Source organism: Cricetulus griseus, chromosome 4 (assembly GCF_003668045.3).
Source record: "Cricetulus griseus strain 17A/GY chromosome 4, alternate assembly CriGri-PICRH-1.0, whole genome shotgun sequence".
Lineage (NCBI taxonomy): Eukaryota > Metazoa > Chordata > Mammalia > Rodentia > Cricetidae > Cricetulus > Cricetulus griseus.
Window position 1 is genome coordinate 81,186,722 of NC_048597.1, and position 20,261 is coordinate 81,206,982.

Genomic DNA, 20,261 nt, shown 5'->3' on the forward strand with positions numbered 1-20,261 from the left:
TTTGCATCTCAGCTCCGTATTGCAGTAGCAGAGCAATGCTGGGTGATCTGTAGCTTTTGGGAGCCAAGTTCTTTGCCCTGTAATTGACATGTGTGCAAGTGTGCATGGAGGACAGAAGAGGATGCCACACCCTTTGAAGATGGATATACATGTGGTTGTAAGCCACCCAGTGTGGGTGCTGGGAACTGAACGAATGTTCTTTTAGAGCAGAAACTGCTCTGGACACCTGAGCCACCTCTCCAGCTTTGATTTTCTTTTTATGATCTTATTTCTGGGCATTTTAAATCTTTTCAATTTTTTTCCTTTTTTTTTTTTCCTTTGATATGGGTTTTTCTTGTGTAGCTCTGGTTATCTTTTTTTTTAAATTTATTTATTAGTTTTAGTTAGGGAACAAGCTTGTTTCACATGTAAGTCCCTTCTCCCTCTCCCTCCCCTCACCCCCATCCCTCCTCCCCCACTCCCAGCCTACACCCCACCCCATCCATCCACCACTCCCCAGGCAGGGTAGGGCCCTCAACGGCGGCTCTGCAAAGTCCACCAAATCTTCCTTTGCTGGTCCTGGGCCCTTCCCCATGTGTCCAGGGCCATAGTGTAACCCTTCACGTGGGATGGGTTCTCAAAGTTCTTTCTTGCACCAGGGAAAAATACTAATCCACTACCAGAGGCTCCCTGGAGTGCAGAGGCCTCCTTATTGACATCCATGTTCAGGGGTCTGGATCAGTCTTGTACTGGCCTCCCTGACAGCATCTGGGGTCGATGTGCTCTCCCTTGTTCAGGCCAACTGTTCCTGTGGGTTTCTCCAACCTGGTACAGACCCCTTCGTTCTTCATTCCTCCCTCTCTTCAACTAAATTCCAGATTTCAGCTCAGTGTATATCTGTGGATGTCTGTCTTTGCTTCCATCAGCCACTGGATGAGGGCTCTAGTTCCTGGGTCGGTCGGCGGAAAGGGAAGTAGCTCTGGTTATCTTGTAGATTAGGCTGGCCTCAAACTCAAGAGATCTGCCTGCCTCTGCCTCCTGAGTGCTGGGAGCTACGTACCACCCAGTTCAAGTTTTCTTCTTAATGGCTATTGCCAAATAGTCTTTGTTTATGGATCAGGTTATTTCATTAACTAGGTTTGCAGGAGCGGGGTGACTGAGTCAGGGGATAGTTGTAGTGCTTCTCATGTGTTCCAGGCTGATTCTGGGAAGCCTGGTTGCTTTGATTCCCTTGGTGGTATAAGAGTACCATCTCAAACACGTGTGTTAAATATGTATGTGCCTTCTTTTTTTGTTGTTGTTGTTTTTGTTTTTCGAGACAGGCTTTCTCTGTTGCTTTGGAGGCTGTCCTGGAACTAGCTCTTGTAGACCAGACTGGTCTCGAACTCACAGAGATCCACCTGCCTCTGCCTCCCGAGTGCTGGGATTAAAGGCGTGCGCCACCAACGCCCGGCTTGTATGTGCCTTCTTGATGGATGTGTATTGTGTGTGTAGTTGCTATCTGAGATCAGAAAAGCATGCTAGATCTCCCAGAACTGGTGTTAGAGTAGGCAGCTGTGAGCTACCAGATCTGTGGATGCTGGAAATCCAGTCTGGTTCCTCTGTAAGAGCAGCCAACCTTCAGTTCACTGTTTTCTGAAGAGTATATATACCTTTCCTTAGCTTTCATTCTTTGGCTATTTCTGAGATAGAAAATTGGTTTCTGTACATCAGGGTCTTTTGGTCTCATTTTTTTTCTCTCTCTCTGTTTTTTTTTTTTTTGTTTTGTTTTGTTTTGTTTTGTTTGTGTGCCCATTTGTATCTTGCCTGAAACAGTTCCTTACCTTTTAATATCATTAAAAAAAATTTGTGGAGTGGAGGTGGCAGGTGTGCCTAAGCACATGTGTGGAGGTCAGAGGAAATCTCAGGTATGTCTTCAGGCATCAGCGAGGTGTGGGGCTTGAATAGGAAGCACCTTTACCCCCTGAGGCAGCACTGGCCCTGTAAGTATTTCCTAAAATGAAGTGTTCTGGTTTTTGTTGGTTTTGTTTTCTAGATTCATCACTTTTTGGATTTTGTGAAGCAGATTTACAAGGAGCTTCCAAAAGTAGTGGTATGTTTATTATTAAAGTTTGAATTTATTTATTTACCACCTGTCCCAAAGGGGATTTGAAGAAGTGACTGGGGTGGGGTTTCTGGTTTTAGGATGGGGAGTGCTGAACACCACATGACACACTGTTTGCTGCCATTACTGTGTTCTTTCTGTGTAGAACCGCTACTTTGAGAATCCTCAGGGGATCCCTGAAAACACAGTGCCTCCTCCAGAAATGGTTGGTATGATCACCACAATTGCTGTGAAGGTCAACCCTGAACGGGAAGACAGCGAGACCCGTACGGTGGGTGTCCCTCCCATCCTCCTGATGGCTTTGTCTCCTTACTGTGTTCTCTCTCCAAATCCGTGGCTTCTCTATTTGGTACAGGGCAAGAAGAGATCTTAGACGGTTTGTTTTTCTCTTTTCTCTTTCCTTTACCTGGAGGCATAAGCCTGGGCCTGCCATGTGTCTTGGAGTGGTGAAGGTGAACCCTTGGGCACCAGTGATGTTTGGCTCTAAAGACCAGCCCACTGGAGAAAACCAGGGTCTCCTGCTGGCAAGAGCAGCAGGCGAGGCCTGGGGGCAGAGAGGTTCTGATCTGCTAGAAGTCCTTTGAAGCTATAGGTAAAATTGAAGCTCCCTGGGCCAGAGAGGACCTGGATGGATGGTGCCCCAGCCCTATTCTGGTTTCCTGACTCAAAAAAGTTAGTGAACCTTCCCCTCAACCTTGTTTTTCCTGTTTTTATCTGGAAATCTGTCTTAGGCTTTGCAGAGGTAATTCGAGTGTTGTCTGTCACGTAGGAGAGATGTGGTGACCTTTTGCCATGACTCATTTAGGGGGCTAAGTTAAGAATGTTTTACTGGGGCTAAGGGCATGTGTCTATTGGAGGAATGCTTGCCCGCCCACCTGCCCGCCTGCCCGCCTGCATGCAGGAAGGCCCAGGGCTCTGTCCTCAGCAGGGTCAACTGAGCATGCTGGTATATGCCTGTAATCCTAGAACTAGGGAGGTGTGGGATCAGTTGAAGGCTCTCCTCTGTTGCATAGCAAGTTGGATGCCAGCTTGGGCTACATGTGACAGCCTAAAGGAAGGCATTTTAGCATTTGTACTTATACTGAGACAAGGCTTCAGCTTGTGCTGAGGAGAACCAAAACTGAATTTTAAGCAAAGCTCAGTCCATTGCTCGCAGGTAGTGTGCGTCTGCCTTTCTTCATGTTTTAAGATCCTTAATAAGCTCATTCAGCTCTCTCCTGGATTTCCTATAAGCATTTTTTCTGCATATAAATATTGTTAATTAAAACCTGTTAATTAAAACCTATAGGCTGAATTGGACTCTTGAAGTTTTTCTTTTTTTTTTAAGTCAGGTAGTTGCTTAAAAAGCTGGGTGTGTTGCTGGGCTGGGTGGCACACACTTTTAGTACTGGCTCTTGGGAAGGCAGAGGTAGGTGGATCTCTGTGAGTTTGAGGCCAGCCTGGTCTACATTATGAGACCCTCTCTAGATAGATAGATAGATAGATAGATAGATAGATAGATAGACAGACAGACAGACAGACAGACAGACAGACAGACACAGACAGACAGGATATGGTGGGCACATGACTGAGGCAGGAGGATTGCTGTGAGTTTCAAGTTCATTTTGGCTAAGTAGTGAATTCAAGGCCAGCCTGAGTTACACAGTGAGACTTTCAAAAATCAGACAGCTAGATCTGGTGTTGCATGCTCGCAATCCCAACATTTAGGGTGTAGAGGCAGGAAGCAGAAGGATCACTATAAGTTTGAGGTCAGCCAAGAACATGTAGGGAGACCTTGTCTCCAAACCAGACTTCCTACCCTCACAGGACCCCCAGATTCCTTAGGGGATTTGAATCTGTTTGGATTCTACCCCCCACCCCCAAGATTTTGCCTCTGTGAAGTAACAGTCCTGTGTACTTAGTTTGGTTCCCCCACAGATATTTGCAAGCATATGTCAACGTCTGTGTTCATTGTGGTCCTTAGTGGGGCTGGCTAGACTTGTAGATGCCATAGAGCTGATGGTTGTCTCTCCTGTCTGCATCTCACAGCATTCCATCATCCCACGAGGGTCACTTTCACTGAAAGTCCTGGCTGAGCTGCCCATCATTGTTGTACTAATGTACCAGGTATGTGTACCCCTCAATCATTTTTATTTTTTCATGTGAAAGTTCACGTCTAATTTCCTTCAGTGAATAAGATGCACATGAAGCCCAGATGCTCATGGATGTCTCTATGGTATGCTAGATCATTCTGTGGTAGATGAATGTGAAAGCTCTGAACTCTGCTATTTCCTACAGCTGTACAAACTGAACATCCACAATGTCGTTGCTGAGTTTGTGCCCTTGATCATGAATACTATTGCGATCCAGGTCTCTGCACAAGCCAGGTAAGTGTACCTCAGGCCAAGATGGAGCTGATGGCATAGGGCCTTTTCCAACTAGTGGTTGTCAATGCTCCCCTTCTTGAGATGTGAGAGTTATGAGTGTTACAGTGTGCTTAAACAAGCTATTTTATACTCCTATTGAAGTAGTGGTGGCTATGAATGTTGTAGTTCCTTTTAACAGTTTTGGTTTTCTCCATCTGTGTGTCTGTGGATGTGAGTATGTGCATGTCCATGCTGTGCTGTGGGGTCAGGACAACTTGCAGAAGTTAGTTCTCTCCACCTTGTGAGCCCCAGGGATTGAGCTCAGGTTGTCAGTCTTGGCAGCAGGTACCTTTAGCTGCTGAGCCATGGCCTGGGCCTCTTAGCTGAAAAGAAGTTCCAGTAGGTTGTTTTCTCTCATCTTAGAATTTTCCCAGTGTCCCTAGGTATTTTTTGTTCTGGCTCTTCTTTGAGGAAACTGGCAGCATGCTTGATTTCCAGGGCTCCCTGCTGAGGAGGAACAAGCTCACTGGATCCATCCTTGTCTTAAACTAAATAGCATTCCTTAAGGACACCCTCTCTTGACATGCAGCCCTCTGGCTGTGAGGAGCATCTGAGGAGTGGCCCTCTCCAGCCATTCCCAGAGCTTGTATTAAGCACACAGGTGCCCTGAGGAATACAGATCATGCGGCATGGATGATAGGGAATCCACATTAGGGGTGGTATGATATGGTTTGATTTGGGCCTCTTTGGAGCATGTTCTGGAACTCGCTCTCTAGACCAGGCTGGCCTGGAACTCAGAGATCCTCCTGCCTCTGTCTCCCAAGTGCTGAGATTAAAGGCGTGCGCCTTTTAGAACTATTAGGCAATTTTCATTTCATTTTTAAAAATTATGTGTATGTGTACATGCCTATGTGTGGGTATATCCAGTGCCTGTGGAGACCAGAAGAGGGTATCGGATTCCTCTGGAACTATAGTTTCTGGAGGTTATGAGCTGTTCAACTTGGATGCTGGAAATCCTGGGTTCTCTGTAAACAACAAGTGCTCTTAACCACTGAGCTGTTTCTCTAGTCCCTTTCATGTGATTTGAAGCTGCGTAAACGTAGATGCATTTGTTGCAGTGGTGCTTTTGGTCTGTATAGAAACGAGGGAACTTCATGGCTTAGTAGTTACAGTAGGTGTTTAATTCCAAGTCACCTGAAGAACTGACTTTGGACTTGTATTTATTTCCTGCCCAGGCAACATAAGCTTTACAACAAGGAGCTGTATGCTGACTTCATTGCTGCTCAGATCAAAACATTGTCATTTTTAGCCTATATCATCAGAATTTACCAAGTAAGTTCCTGGGCTTGATTTCCTTTTTTTCTTTCATGTGTATGTGTATGCTTTGAGTAAGTGTCTATTTGTGAGTATGTGATGTATGTGTGTTTATAAATGAATGCACATGTGTTCAAGTATATGTAGAGGCCAGGCGTTGGTGTAGGGAATCTTCCTAGATCGCTCTCTGCCTTTTTCTTTCTGAGGCAGGGTCTCTTAAGTCAAACCCAGTGTTCATTGTATATTTAGCCCTATCAGCACCATGCTCAGGATCCTGTCTCTACCTTCAAGGGTGGAATTAATACTGCCCTGCCCACACAGAGTTTATGTAGGTTCTGGCCATCTGGTTTCTGATTCTCTTGCATGTCAAACACTTAGCCACTGAGTTCTTGCCCTACTCTGGTTTTGCTATATTTCACATGGAGTAAAATTCATTTTCTGTGTATGTGTCCTTGAGTTGACCATTGCTTCCAGTCAATTCATTAACATATAGGTTTCTATCCCCCTAAAGTTTCATGGCCAGTTGGAGTAAGTTTCATCATGGCATCTCCAGTTTTGGAAAACTTTGCTCTGTTTTTTTGTCCCCATAGTTTTTGCCTTTTCTGCTTTCTAGTATGGTGTCTGTAGCTTGTGTCTGCTGTCCTTTGCTAGGCAGGAGTGCTGAGATGTCATGTCTCTTAAATCAGAAGGAAAGGGGAAGGGGACCTGAGCTCCATCAGTAGGCTACATGGGTTTGTTTTTCTTTTTAAATAAGTTTTAGTGTATGTGTGTGTGTGTGTGTGGTTGATTCTCTGCTTACTCTGGTCACCAGGTTTGCATGGGAGTTACCTCCAGAGGCATCTTACTCCCCCAACCCCATCTTCTTTCTTGAGATGTGGTCTCACTACACAGCCTGATTGTCATGGTTTGCTGTGGTAACAGGCCAATCTCCAATTTGCAGTGATCCTCTTGCCTTTGCCTCTCAAGAACTGGAATTTTAGACTTAACCTCAGACCTGGCTTACTTAAGCTATATAATTTTTTTGTTTGTTTTGGTTTTTCAAGACAGGGTTTTCCTGTGTAGCCTTGGTTCTTCTGGCACTCACTCTATAAACCAGGTTGTCCTTGAATTCACAGAGATCTGCTTGCCTCTGCCTCCCGATTGCTGGGATTAAAGGTGTGAGCCACCACCACCACCCAGGAAGCTATGTAATTTTTCAATAAAAATTTGGTGCAGGCAGTCAACATTGTTCTAAAGTATGGAGTAAGTGCAATTCTGATCTCAAAATGGAATTATGTTTTGTTTCTCAGGCTTTTTGTTTTTGGCGACAGGGTCTCAGCTGGTGTAGAACTCTGTAAGGGTTTAACAATTGTTTTAAAATAAAAATTACTTTAGATTACAGTCTCACTGTGTAGCCCAGGGTGGCCTTCAACCCATGATCTCCAGAGTGCTGGATTGTGGGTGTTGACCACCATGGCCAGAAGTGGAGATTTTATCCCTTAGTGTTTGAGTCAGGAAGAGACTGTTGAGAGCTCCTCAGAATCACCACAGTCAATCTCTTGTCACTCTCAGCTCATGTTGGGCGATAACTAAGAGGACTGAGTGAGCCGGACATTGGTGACGCACGCCTTTAATCCTAACACTGGTGAGACAGAGGCTGGTGGATTTGTGTGAGTTCGAGGCCAACCTGGTCTACAGAGCAAGTTCCAGGACAGCTGCCAGGGCCACCACAGAGAAACCCTATAAAAGAGAACTGGTTGAGTTTTGAGTCCTGGAACTTGTTAGATAGACCAGGGTGGTCACACAGAGATCTACCTACATATGCCTCCTGAGTGATGGAATTAAAGGCTTGTGCTACCATGCCTGGACATTTACTACTTCAAAAAGATGTGCCTGTGTGTGTGCACCTGCCTGTGGAAGGCAGAGGAGGGCATTGGATCCTCGAGATCTGGAGTTACAGGTGGTTGTGAGCCACCTGTCATGGGTGCTAGAAGCTGAATGGGGGTCCTCTGGAAGAGCAGCCAGTGCCCTTGACGGCCGAGCCATTGTTCTAGCCCTGAGTATTTATTTAAACAAGCTTTAGCATTTTCTCTCTAATGAGGGAATGATGTGTATTCACTGTTGAAATTTATAAAACAATAGAGCATTACAAACACTGCATCCACACTTATATCCCATGGAAGGCCATCTTTCCATGTTGTCCTGGACATTGGCTGCATGGCTCTGTGTGAGCACAAGTATACACCAAAACCTTTTGGGTGGTACTTACTTAGTAGGCCTAACGTGTCTTGATAGGACTTGATAGGACTTGTCTGTCGCCTCCCACATACATATGATTGTTGTCTTCCTTGCTGTGACAGGAGCTAGTGACCAAGTACTCTCAGCAGATGGTGAAAGGCATGCTACAGTTGCTTTCCAATTGCCCAGCGGAGACTGCACACCTCAGGAAGGAGCTCCTCATTGCTGCCAAGCACATCCTCACCACGGAGCTGAGAAACCGTAAGGCTAGCTTTTCTTTGAAAGCCTGTGTCACCTGTGCCATCTTTGGGACAAGGCCTGGTGACTTCCCAGAGGTTCTACAGGATCTTGGCATGTCTTGTAGATGTGCTGCCTTGGGGCTTTTTGCATTTCTTTAATTTTTTTTGTTTACTTTTACATATGTGGATGTATGGGTATTTTAACTCTACTCTGTGTAGGTCTGTGCACTGCATGAATATCTGTAGAGACCAGAGGAGGGCATCAGACTCTGAGATTGGAATTAATTGTGAGCTGCCATGTAGTGCTGGGAATTGAACACATGTCTTCTACTGAGCCAAAAACTCTGTAGACCAGGCTGGCCTCAAACTCAGAGATCTGCCTACCTTTGCCTCCCAAATGCTGGGATTAAAGATGTGGGCCACCATGCCCATTTGCCCTCCTTTTAAAAGATTTATTTTACTAATTGTCTGTGTGTATGTGTGTGTGGGTGGGTGTGTGTGTGTGTTGGGGTGATGAGTTACATGCGAGTGCAGGTGCCTACAGGAGGCCAGAGGCATGAAATATACTTGATTTTAGAACTGAGCTGGCAGTGTGTCAGTTTTGTTCCAGAACCCAAATGTCCTGTGTGCTTGTCGTCCATAGTCTTGGTCTTGTATCTTTGGTTGTCTTGTATCTTTGGTTGTGAGCCTAACCTTTTACGGCTGAGCCATATTCTAGCCCGTCTTGGTCAGTTCTCTAACAACAAACATTTCCTGACTGTGTCTTTGTGGGCAGGTGGTTTGCATGGCAGAGTAGAACCAACATTCCCACTTTACAGTGCCTTTCTGGTTTTTTTCTCTGCCCTTTTCTTCACCTAACAGGCCACAGGCTGACCACTGTGGGAGGTTTGTGAAGTCCTTAATGTTCTCCTGTGTTTCCTAGAGTTCATCCCCTGCATGGACAAGCTGTTTGATGAATCTATCCTGATTGGCTCTGGATACACGGCACGGGAGACGCTTAGGTACAGCATTGTTAGACCCAGGATGCAGGCCTGGTTAGCATGGTGGGAGTGCTCTGAGGCAGGCTCTTGGGCCCTACTTACCTACTGGATTTAGAATAGCAGCAGGTTTGGAAGTGAGGAAATGTTTAGGTTGTTTAAAAAGGAAAGAGCGTCTTTAAACATTTTTGGAATTTATTTGTGTGTGTATGCTCATGCACTTGTGCCAAGGTGCGGAGGTTAGTGAACAATGTGTATGATTTAATAACTCAGGAAACGTAGTTGTATGTGCATACAGTGGTCATAATGTATACAGCATTAACCTATTAACAGGTTAACATTTTGAAACAGTCTTACTATGTAGCCATGACTGCCTGGAACTCACAGAGATCCCCCTGCCTCTGCCTCCTGAGTGCTGGAACTAAAGGTGTGTGCTATCGTGCCTGGCACAGTGTTGGGAATAAAGGTGTGCACCACCATGCCTTCCACACTGTTAGTGTTTGAACAAGTTGGTGATTATTTGTGCCTTGGTTACCATATCTGCCAGTACCTGTTTGCTATTTTTCTGGTTGGTCATTATTGTTGACACAATCTAGAGCAGTGATTCTCACCCCAAAGGGTTTATGACCCACAGGTTGAGAACTGCTGCCTTAAAGAGAACATTTATCCTTGCCAAGACGCCATCAACTGTCAGTAGCTGATCTAGAGAGTTACATGACAATAGGGGACCTAGATGAAGAATTCCTCCTGTCAGATTGACACATGTCTGTGGGGCATATTCTTGATTGCTGATTAGTAGGAGAGCCCAGTCCACTGTGGGTACCACCATCCTTAGGCAGGTGACCCTGGGCTGTAACAAAGCTAATTGAGTGTGAGCCAGTAGGTAGGGTCTCCCATTGTTGATGTTTCAAGCTCTGAGTTCCTGCAGTGATAGATTGTGACCTGAAAGTGTAAGTCAACTAACCCTTCCCTCCATAAAGTTGCTTTTGGTCATAGTGTTTCATCACAGCACCAGAAAAGCCAACTAGGACAGGAACTTTGTGACTTGGATAAAAGTTAGCTTTTTAATGTGTAGAGTGAAGCTAGACAAGAAGGATTGGGCCTTTCAGTCGAGCAGCCTGGAGAGGAACAAGGGTCTGGGTAGGCACTGAGGCCATGTTGGACCCTCCCCTTTAGCACTGCAGTCCCAGCAGTGGCTACAGGGATACACTGATGGCGTGTCTTCCCGCAGACCCCTCGCCTACAGCACACTTGCTGACCTTGTGCATCACGTCCGCCAGCACCTGCCCCTCAGTGACCTCTCCCTGGCCGTACAGCTCTTCGCCAAGAACATCGATGATGAGTCCCTGCCCAGCAGCATCCAAACCATGTCCTGCAAACTCCTGCTGAACCTGGTGGACTGCATCCGCTCCAAGAGTGAGCAGGAGAGCGGCAATGGCAGAGATGTCTTGATGCGGATGCTGGAGGTACCGTACGGCTGCTCTTCCTTGTCTTAAGCATTGTCAAATGTGGGTGACTTAGGTGGCCACATAGGAGTTTGGCTTTGGGAGTTAGACCACATTGTTTAACCCCTGGGTCCTCCTGCTGCAGGCAGCCATGCTTGGAAACTGCTTGTTTCTGTGTTTCTGTTCTTCAGTCTCAGGATAATTAGCATCTGTCTAACGGGACTGCTCTGAGAGAGCAGCTTAGGGACACCCCAGTTAGTGTCTGGGAGGAATGAAAGGCTTTCCATGGCACTGGAGGGAGGGCCACTCCAGCAGTCCTGATTCAAAGCTGGATCCTGCTCACCCAGCTCAGAAACCAGCAGCTGTTGATCTTTGTGCATATGTGTGTGGGGCCACAGAACCGTTTTAGATGTCCCCAAGGGCCATCTACTTTTGTTTTTTTTTTTTGTTTGTTTGTTTTTTTGTTTTGTTTTGTTTTGTTTTTTTTTTTGAGATGGGATTTCTTTGTTTATCCTTGGCTGTCTGGAACTCATTTTGTAGACCAGGCTGCCCTCAAACACACAGAGACCCTCCTGTCTTTGCCTGCTGAGTGCTGTGATTAAAGGCGTGTGCTACCTCTGCCTGGCTCTGTTTTGGTTTTCCTAAACATTTAATTTTAGGGCTGGAGAGATGGCTCAATAGGCTAAGAGCACTGTCTTCTTCCAGAGGTCCTGAATTCAACTCCCAGCAACCATCTATGATATCTGGTGCCCTCTTCTGGCCTATATAGAGAATACATGCAGGCAGAACACGGTATACATAATAAATAAATAAATAAATAAATAAATAAATAAATAAATAAATCTAAAATTAAAAAAAAGATTTAATTTTAAATTTTAATTGTGTATGTGGTGCATATGTTCACGTGTGCCAGAGGCTTTAGATTCCGGTTTCAGACAGTTTGAGCCATTCCACGGGAGTGCTGGGAATGAATCTTTGGTCTTCTGGAAGAGATGTATGATTTCTTAATAGCTGAGCAATCTCTGCAGCATGTTTTATATTTTTGTTTGTTTGTTTTTTGCTTTTCGAGACAGGGTTTCCCTGTGTAGCTTTGGAGCCTGTGCTGGAACTCACTCTGTAGACCAGGCTGGTCTCGAACTCAGAGATCTCCCTGCCTCTGCCTCCCAAGTGCTGGGATTAAAGGCGTGTGCCACCACCACCCAGCTATGTTTTGTCTTTTTAAGACAAGGCCTTGGTGGTCTGTAGTTGACCTTGTAGTGTCTGCTGGCTAGTCTGCCAGCCCCAGAGATCCCTGCAGTGTCTGCCTCCCCAGACCTGGGATTACAAGAGCATGGCACCATACCCTTGCTCTGCTGCACAGGATCTGTAAACTGTGCAGGGATCCTCATGTTTGAAAGGTAAGCACTTTGCAGACTGAGCAATCACCCCTCTTGGCACCTTTTGTAGTGATAGGCAGCATGACTTTATATGGTTTCAGATGTTTGCTCTGAAGATGACTTTTGGCTCCTTCTCTTGACCCCAATTTGTTTTGCTGTTAGGTTTTTGTCCTCAAGTTCCACACCATTGCTCGCTACCAGCTCTCAGCTATTTTTAAGAAATGCAAGCCTCAATCTGAACTGGGAGCTGCAGAAGCCGCCCTGCCTGGGGTGCCCGCAGCCCCTGCCGCCCCTGGCCCAGCACCTTCCCCAGCCCCTGTGCCTGCCCCTGCCCCCCTCCACCCCCACCCCAACCCCAGCGACCCCAGTGACCCCGGCCCCTGTGCCCCCATTTGAGAAACAAGGAGAAAAGGACAAGGAGGATAAGCAGACATTCCAGGTTACAGATTGCCGGAGTTTGGTGAAAACCTTGGTCTGCGGTGTCAAGACCATCACATGGGGCATAACTTCGTGTAAAGCACCTGGTGGTAATTGTACTCTTACACTCTTTTGACCGACAGCATTTTTAGTTGGTGTGTTTGTCAGGTTTTAATGTAGTCTCTCTCTTCTAGAAGCTCAGTTTATTCCTAACAAGCAGTTACAACCCAAAGAAACTCAGATTTACATCAAACTCGTGAAGTACGCAATGCAGGCCTTGGATATCTATCAGGTATGAAGTGGCTGCAAACCATGCTGCTGGGTGTGGAAGGTTCTCTTAGAACGGAGTGCTAGTGATGGAACTGGCCTTTGGAGTCCTCTCCCAGTGGGTTTGTTTTTGTTGTGTGGCCTACCTGGCTTTGTGTTTTGCTGGGATAGCACACTGTTTATGTGGTGCTGGGGATCAAGCCCAGGCTTCATACATGTTGGTGCTTAACTCCCTGCTCTGCTACTGTGCTAAAATGCTCTGACAAGAGCCATGTAAGGATAAGGGGCTTTTTACCAAGTGGAGGATGTCAGTTATCTCTACCCTCTGAGTTGTCTTTCTGGACTCTTAAGTTTACTTACTGTTTTTTTCCGGATGTGAAGTGAACACCTAGCATCTTCTTTTTCAAAATTGAGGCAAGAACAGAGATTTTAGAAGGAGGATAGTCTTTATTGTTCAATCCAGTGCCACATTTGAAGTATATAACTCATGATTTTGTAAAGTGTGTGTGTGTGTGTATAAGAAGGCTCTCTTCTAATGGCTGTAGTGCTTCTCCCATTCTAGGTCCAGATCGCAGGAAATGGACAGACATACATCCGAGTAGCCAACTGCCAGACTGTGAGGATGAAGGAAGAAAAGGAGGTGCTGGAGCACTTTGCTGGCGTCTTCACCATGATGAACCCCCTGACTTTCAAAGAGATCTTTCAGACTACTGTCCCTTACATGGTGGAAAGGATCTCAAAAAATTACGCTCTTCAGGTATAAACTCCCTTTTCTATTAGTGTGCGTGTGCACGTACGGGTGTTTTGGTGGTCACAGGACAGTTTGTGGGAGTGAGTTCTCTCCTTTCACCATGTGGCTTAGGGATTGAACTCAAGTCTTCAGCACGGTGTTAGTGTTACGTAGTTGCCTTTACTTGCTGAGCCATCTTGCCAGCCCCCTTTATATTCTTTCAGTTTCAGCTTTTTTGTATATTGAATGTTTTGTGTTTACTCATCTACTTTGAGGCTTTAAAAAAAAAGCTGTCCCTAAGGATGTGCTTGTAGGGAAATATTGGGCAATGATGCTTGAGCAAGTTTTCAAGCCTTTGATGCTGCAGGCAGGCTTCTGTCAAGAGTAGAAGCTAATGGGTGATAAATGCAGGCTGTCAGTGTTGGATGGTGAGCAAATGCGCAGTGCTCTGGTTGGAGGCACGGCTCATCTGAAGTGGCAGTGGGAGTTTTCTCAGCAGTCTGCCATGGGGGTTTTATTTGGAAACTCATTACTTTGCCTTTTGCAGATGCTTTGAGGAAGGGGATTATTTTTGTCATGGGCATTTCTTGTTTTGACAGATTGTTGCCAACTCCTTTTTGGCAAATCCTACTACCTCGGCTCTGTTTGCCACAATCCTGGTGGAGTACCTCTTGGACCGGCTGCCAGAAATGGGCTCCAATGTGGAACTCTCCAACTTGTACCTCAAGCTGTTCAAGTTGGTCTTCGGTTCAGTGTCCCTGTTTGCAGCTGAAAATGAGCAGATGCTGAAGGTAATGTGTGCCTTGCTCTCTGGGCCTCTGGGGTCCTGGGGCTTTTGTTGTTTCCATTTTTTAACAGAACGTACAGTGACTCAATTTTTACATGTGTAAAACAGTCTTTAAATTTGGTGTGCCATAAGTAAGGGCCACATGCCAACGACAGTTTAGTTATTACCATATAATGCTGGATTGCTCTGCCAGGTAACAATAGAAAATTCAGAATCAAGAGTATGCAGGCCTAGTATGTAACCCTACCACTTGCAAGGTGGAGGCAGTGGGATCAAGAAAGCTTCAGCTACTTAGAACATTTGAGGTCAGCCTGAGACCCCATCTCAAAACCTAAAAAAAGAAAATTCCATCCTGAGTTAACTGTATAGTAATCTGGGAACCTACTAAGTACATCCTTCATAGCTAGATGGCTGAAACCATTGGTCCTTCCGTTCTTGTTCCACCTGAAATAACCTCTTCTTGCTGCTGATGCAGTGGTGTGTGAGCTCTGTCCGAAAGGGCGTGGGAACTCCTCACTGGTGCTCACCGATCTGCCTTCTCTCTGCACAGCCTCACCTGCACAAGATCGTGAACAGCTCCATGGAGCTGGCACAGACAGCCAAGGAGCCTTACAACTACTTCCTACTACTCCGTGCCCTCTTCCGATCCATAGGAGGTGGCAGCCATGATCTCCTGTATCAGGAGTTTCTGCCTCTTCTCCCAAACCTCCTCCAAGGTGAGCACAGTGTCTCCAATAACGGTTGGGCTAACACTGTCTGGCAAAGCTCATGGGAGGTGGGTGGATGCTGGGAAGCTCACCCCCTTTAGAAAATAACTGTATTAGTTTCTACAATCAAACCAGGTAGGACTTGTCATGTGCAAGTCTTGTTTATGTTTATTGCAGTGTTACCTCTGTACCAATGGTGTGGAGTGTAAAATACTTAGAATTTCCCACAGTATGCCTTGGGTGGCCCTTGTCCCTGCTCAGCCGCATGTCCAGACCTTACTCTGGTCTTATTTAGTCCTGCTTAAGCTGATTTCCTCCTGCTGCTAGGTCTGGTTCTTTTCTCTTTGCCTAGATACATCACAAAAAGTATTAACAGGATGTTATAAAACATCAGATGTTTATAAAAACACAGGATGACCTCCAGGAACTCCCCACAGCCTGTATTATCACAGTGAAAGGGACTTGTGGATGCAGTTAACAGGGTTAACAGTGGCTTGTAACTTTGCACAGCTGACGTTGCTTTAGGGAAGTAACGTCCCCCTCCAACCCTGTTTCCAGGCCTGAACATGTTACAGAGTGGCCTGCATAAGCAACACATGAAGGACCTCTTTGTGGAGCTGTGTCTCACGGTGCCAGTGCGGCTGAGCTCTCTGCTGCCCTATCTGCCCATGTTGATGGATCCCTTGGTGTCTGCCCTCAATGGGTCTCAGACCTTGGTCAGCCAAGGCCTGAGGACCTTGGAGTTGTGTGTGGACAACCTGCAACCCGATTTCCTCTATGATCACATTCAGCCTGTGCGGGCTGAGCTCATGCAGGTAAGTGTACCTCCACCTCTGTACCAGCAGAGGGCACCAGCTCTTCATGCCTCCAGTTTGTCACACTGTTCAGTCAGAGGCACAGAGGCAGACTTAAGTGATGCTTGATTGCCGAGCCCTGGGATGTACTAACCAAAGTCTCCATTAGCCAGTGTGAAGGCAGATGGTATGGGTGCTGTGTAGCTGCTGGTGCTCCCAGAAAGAACCTGCCTGTATCCACACAGACTTTCACTTTCATGATGAAACGATAAAACTGCAGAGAAGCTGATGGGCTACCCCACCCATCTCACCCCAAGAGAAAAATAACAGACACTAAGGGGTTGTTTTGAAGTCTTAGGGTTTTTTTTTAGCTTACTAGAAATCAGGTGTTGCTGGGCGGTGGTGGCACAGCCTTTGGTCCCAGCACTTGGGAGGCAGAGGCAGGCAGATCTCTGAGTTTGAAGCCAGTCTGTTCTACAGAGTGAGTTCTAGGACAGCCAGGGCTACACATAGAAACTCTGTCTCAACCCCCCAATCACCCCCAGTCAGGTGTTGAATATCCTCATTTTTCACTTTGTTGGTACTGTGATTATGATAGGATTGTTAGTCACTGGTGGCAGGGGGACTCTTTACTTCTGCCTCCTAGCACAGGGTTTCCAGCCAGCCCTCCATGGTAGAGGCTTAGCAGCTCCTGGACACAGGGGCCTCTAGACAAGCTGGATTGGAGAGGCAGCACCATGGGTTGAAAGCAAGACTTAACACCTTCCCTGCCCATCCTGAGATCATCGCTTGGTCTCTCTCTACACTGGAAGAAGCTGGTTCCAGGACCCACTTGTCACGGGAGGACTGCAGAGCCTGCTCTGAGAACTGTGTTGTCAGCTCTGGAAAGTGGAGCTTGTCTTGACCAGAGCGTGTATGGGCAGCCAGGAGAAGCGGAAGCAAGGGGGCCGCTGGAGCTCAGGCAGTGTTGTGCCTCAGTTCGCTTTATCACAAGAACATTCAGAGATAAGGTTAAAGGTCCCTTTTAATTTCTAGGGGTCCAGTTACAAGTGGCAGTGTTGTCTCTCCTGATCTACCCACTGAGCCTTGGTGTTACCCTCACCTGGCTGAGAAGCAAAAGACCCCTCCCTGAGGCAGAGAGGCCTTATAGGTCATCCTCATAGTGGTTTGACTTGCAAGAACATGAGAGAAACTGGATTTTGCTTGGTGGCAGGAAATGTACCAAGATTTCATGTTAAGCTTGAATATTATAGCTGGTTTCTAGCATTGAGTGTTGTGATGGAAGTTAAGAAAATAGACTTAAAGACAGCAGTAATTTTGAGCTGTAGGTAATTCAGGTGAGGGCAGTGTGTGTAGTGTTCTGCAGCAGGGCGTACAGGTGTTTGCCATGTAGAGCACACCTGAGCTTAATCAACACTGCAGTCCTGCTTCAGATGCTCTGCTGTCATCAACAAAGATACAGTTTCAAATCTGAGTGCTGAGCACAGCAAAGGTGTGGGCTTCTCTGCCACCTTTGCTGTTTGTCTCTCCTGTGCTAATGTTGTCGTTATTTTCGGTTTTTTTGAGACAGTTTATCTGTGTAGCTTTGGCTGCCCTGGGAACTTGCTCTGTAGACCAGAATGACCTCAAACTCACAAGAGATCCACCTGCCTCTGCCTTCCAAGTGCTGGGATTAAAGGCATGCACCAACACACCTAGCTCATGTTAACATTATTTTGTTGGTTGTGTTAAAATCCTAAGTTGAGGTTCTAAAGATGGCCTGGATGTGGAGGGATGGCCACTCTGGGGGATGTAACAAGGTCTAACCTAGGCATTTTGGCAGAGACTAAACCAACCACATGGTGGCCTCCCTGTCCTTCAGGAAGACTTACTGAGCAAGGAGAGGTGGCAGAAGAGATGTGGTCAAGTTTATGTATATTCAAAGACATTGCTTGGCCCTTGTGGCTATTGTTGGTTTTTCTTTTTCCTGGCTCTCAGGGACCCCTACTATGAGGATTCAAGCATTATGCTGGCCTGCCTGTCACCTGGCAGAATGCACTCAGGCAGTACCCTGGTCAGCCCAGGGTTCCATGGAGTCTGCATGCAGGTGCAAAGGACCCCTTTAAAAGAAAGACCCTGTCCACTTAATCGTCTTTTTGCCCACTCATCTCTTTCTGCTCTCTTCTGTTTCCTGCTCCTCTTTCTGCTCTCTCTTTCCTGCTGTTCCCCTAGGACAGACCAGACTTTTCCTGTCTCCCTCTTCTCTCCTGTCCTCTCTGTCTCTTTACCTCTTTTTTCTTCCCTTCCCCACACCTACCCCTCCCTTCGCTCCCTTTCCTAATAAACTCCACATGGCTTTGTTGAGTTTTATGGTTCATGTTTCATGGCCCGCAGCTGCAGCAAAACAACAACACCTACCATACCCTTACCCTCCTCTAATGGAATGGTTTGTTTGTCGTTTTTCTAAGTAGAAGAAAAAACAATCTAGGACAAGAATTTCAGTAGCTCACCTTGTGCCTCATCCCATTTCATGCCTGAGAAGTGTAGCTTTTCACTCTGACCCTTGAGCCTTTTATTTTAAAGATTCACTTGCTTTTATGTGTTTGAGTATTTGCTTATATGTATTTACATCACATTTGTGCAGTGCCTGTGGAGGCCGGAAGAGGGGTTGGGCTATACAAAGAAGTGAGACAGCATGTCAGGGCTGGGAACTGAACCCAGGTCCTTTAGAAGAATAGTCAGTGCTCTTAACCTCTGTGCCATCTCTCTAGCCCCAACTCTTTGCTTTTTTATCCTGTGTCATCTTTTGTATAAAAGAGAACCAAAATATGTTTGTTTAGTAAAGACACAGAACTTCCCTGGAAGAAAACAAGTAAGACTGTATTAACACTGACTTATTCCTCAGAAGGGAGCCGGGCAGGAGGAAGAGTCCTCACATCTAACAAATTGGAATTGTGGTTGTAAACTGAGAACTTGCTGCCTGACCAAGCTTTCAATGAGCGTCTCTTCATATTTTAGGCTTTGTGGCGCACACTGCGCAACCCTGCAGACAGCATCTCCCACGTGGCCTACCGTGTGCTTGGGAAGTTTGGCGGCAGCAACAGGAAGATGTTGAAGGAGTCCCAGAAGCTGCACTACATTGTGACTGAGGTTCAAGGCCCCAGCATTACTGTGGAGTTCTCGGACTGCAAAGCCTCGCTTCAGCTTCCCATGGAGAAGGTAAAGGCAGAAGCTAGCAAGGAGGCCTTGTTTGTTTGCTCTAAGAAGACTGCTCTGATTATAAAAGACATGTGTGAGCCTACATTGAGAGAGGGACTCTCACTCAGTGCAGGAGTCACGTGGTGGTCTGCTTGGCTGGGGAGCTGGCTGCATAATATCATGCTTGTGGGCTAGTGGAATGGTGTCACACAGGAATTTAGGCCTCTTGAGGATAGAGTCCTTCCCAGTGACCAGCTCACCTGAACTGGTCTATTGGGAACTTGCTAGGCCTCACTTTGAGAGCCATTGAAAACTCAAGTAGATCTATAATTGTCTCTCACCTTTAGTATACCAGGCTCCAGTTTCCTCCCATTTTTTATGCTAATCCTCCTGTTCTAATTCCTGGCTCTTTGGAAATGAGTTAGTATAAAATTGTACCTCTGTGTTTCTCTGTCTCTCTCTTTCTCTGTTTGCGTGTATGTCTGCATACAGATGTGTAGGTTTGAGGAGAGCTGGTGGATGGATGGCCTTCTCTTTCAAAGAGAAGTAAAAGTATAAGGAAGACATCTTCCAGGTTTCAACTTTAGGGCAGACAGGCATGTGTATTGCCAGAAGCTCATGAGCTTCAGACCTGGCTGGGTGTGTGAGATGACAGCCTGCCTGCCACACCGGACCCTCCGGAACTCTTTGATTTCTTGTTGTCTCTCATTAAACCGTGAAATTAGGGCCTAGCGAACTGACTGAGCAGTTAGTTATGAGCATTTGCTACTCTTGCCATGGCTGTAGGCTCAGTTCCCAGCATTCATGGTGCTGTCCATAACTCCAGCTCTAAGTGATCGGTCACCCTCTGACCTCTGTGGACACCTGTCCTCAACATGTGCATAACCGATAGACAGGTGCACATGTATACCCATAATTAAAAGTAAAATCTTAAAGCTAGAATTACTGTGCACCATTACATTTTGTTTGGAGCTATGCAGCTTTTTACTTTCTTCACTGTCTCCATTTTCAGAACTCTGGCTTGTGGTTGCCTGTTAGACTGTTGGCCCTGCTTGGCTCTCCCCACAAGACAGTAACAGTGGACGCTATACATTCTATGCTTTTTGTCCTAGGCCATTGAGACCGCACTCGACTGCCTGAAAAGTGCCAACACAGAGCCCTACTACCGGAGGCAGGCTTGGGAGGTGATCAGGTGCTTCCTAGTGGCCATGATGAGCCTGGAGGACAACAAACATGCGCTCTACCAGCTGCTGGCACACCCCAAGTAAGTGTGTGGGTCATTCTCTGGGACTGGTGCAGCTTGCTGCAGAAGTTGGGGACAGAAGTGACTCTCCAGGGCTCTACTAGGAGTGTGTCCCTTCAAATGGTCAAGGTAGCATGTAACTT

The 20,261-nt window shown here is 46.4% G+C and overlaps 1 protein-coding gene across 1 annotated transcript in view; it reads left to right on the plus strand.

Annotated features, from left to right (window-relative positions):
• The window catches only part of Trrap (transformation/transcription domain associated protein), a 96,176-nt gene that overhangs the window by 12,458 nt on the left and 63,457 nt on the right, over positions 1-20,261 (plus strand). The window contains 17 exon segments of the mRNA XM_035443159.1: positions 2,015-2,071; positions 2,229-2,354; positions 4,112-4,189; positions 4,361-4,449; positions 5,664-5,760; positions 8,082-8,220; positions 9,121-9,199; positions 10,407-10,641; positions 12,159-12,326; positions 12,328-12,523; positions 12,608-12,705; positions 13,243-13,437; positions 14,010-14,201; positions 14,748-14,913; positions 15,463-15,719; positions 18,696-18,896; positions 19,988-20,139. Of these exon segments, the coding sequence (XP_035299050.1) occupies positions 2,015-2,071; positions 2,229-2,354; positions 4,112-4,189; positions 4,361-4,449; positions 5,664-5,760; positions 8,082-8,220; positions 9,121-9,199; positions 10,407-10,641; positions 12,159-12,326; positions 12,328-12,523; positions 12,608-12,705; positions 13,243-13,437; positions 14,010-14,201; positions 14,748-14,913; positions 15,463-15,719; positions 18,696-18,896; positions 19,988-20,139 (2,525 nt within the window).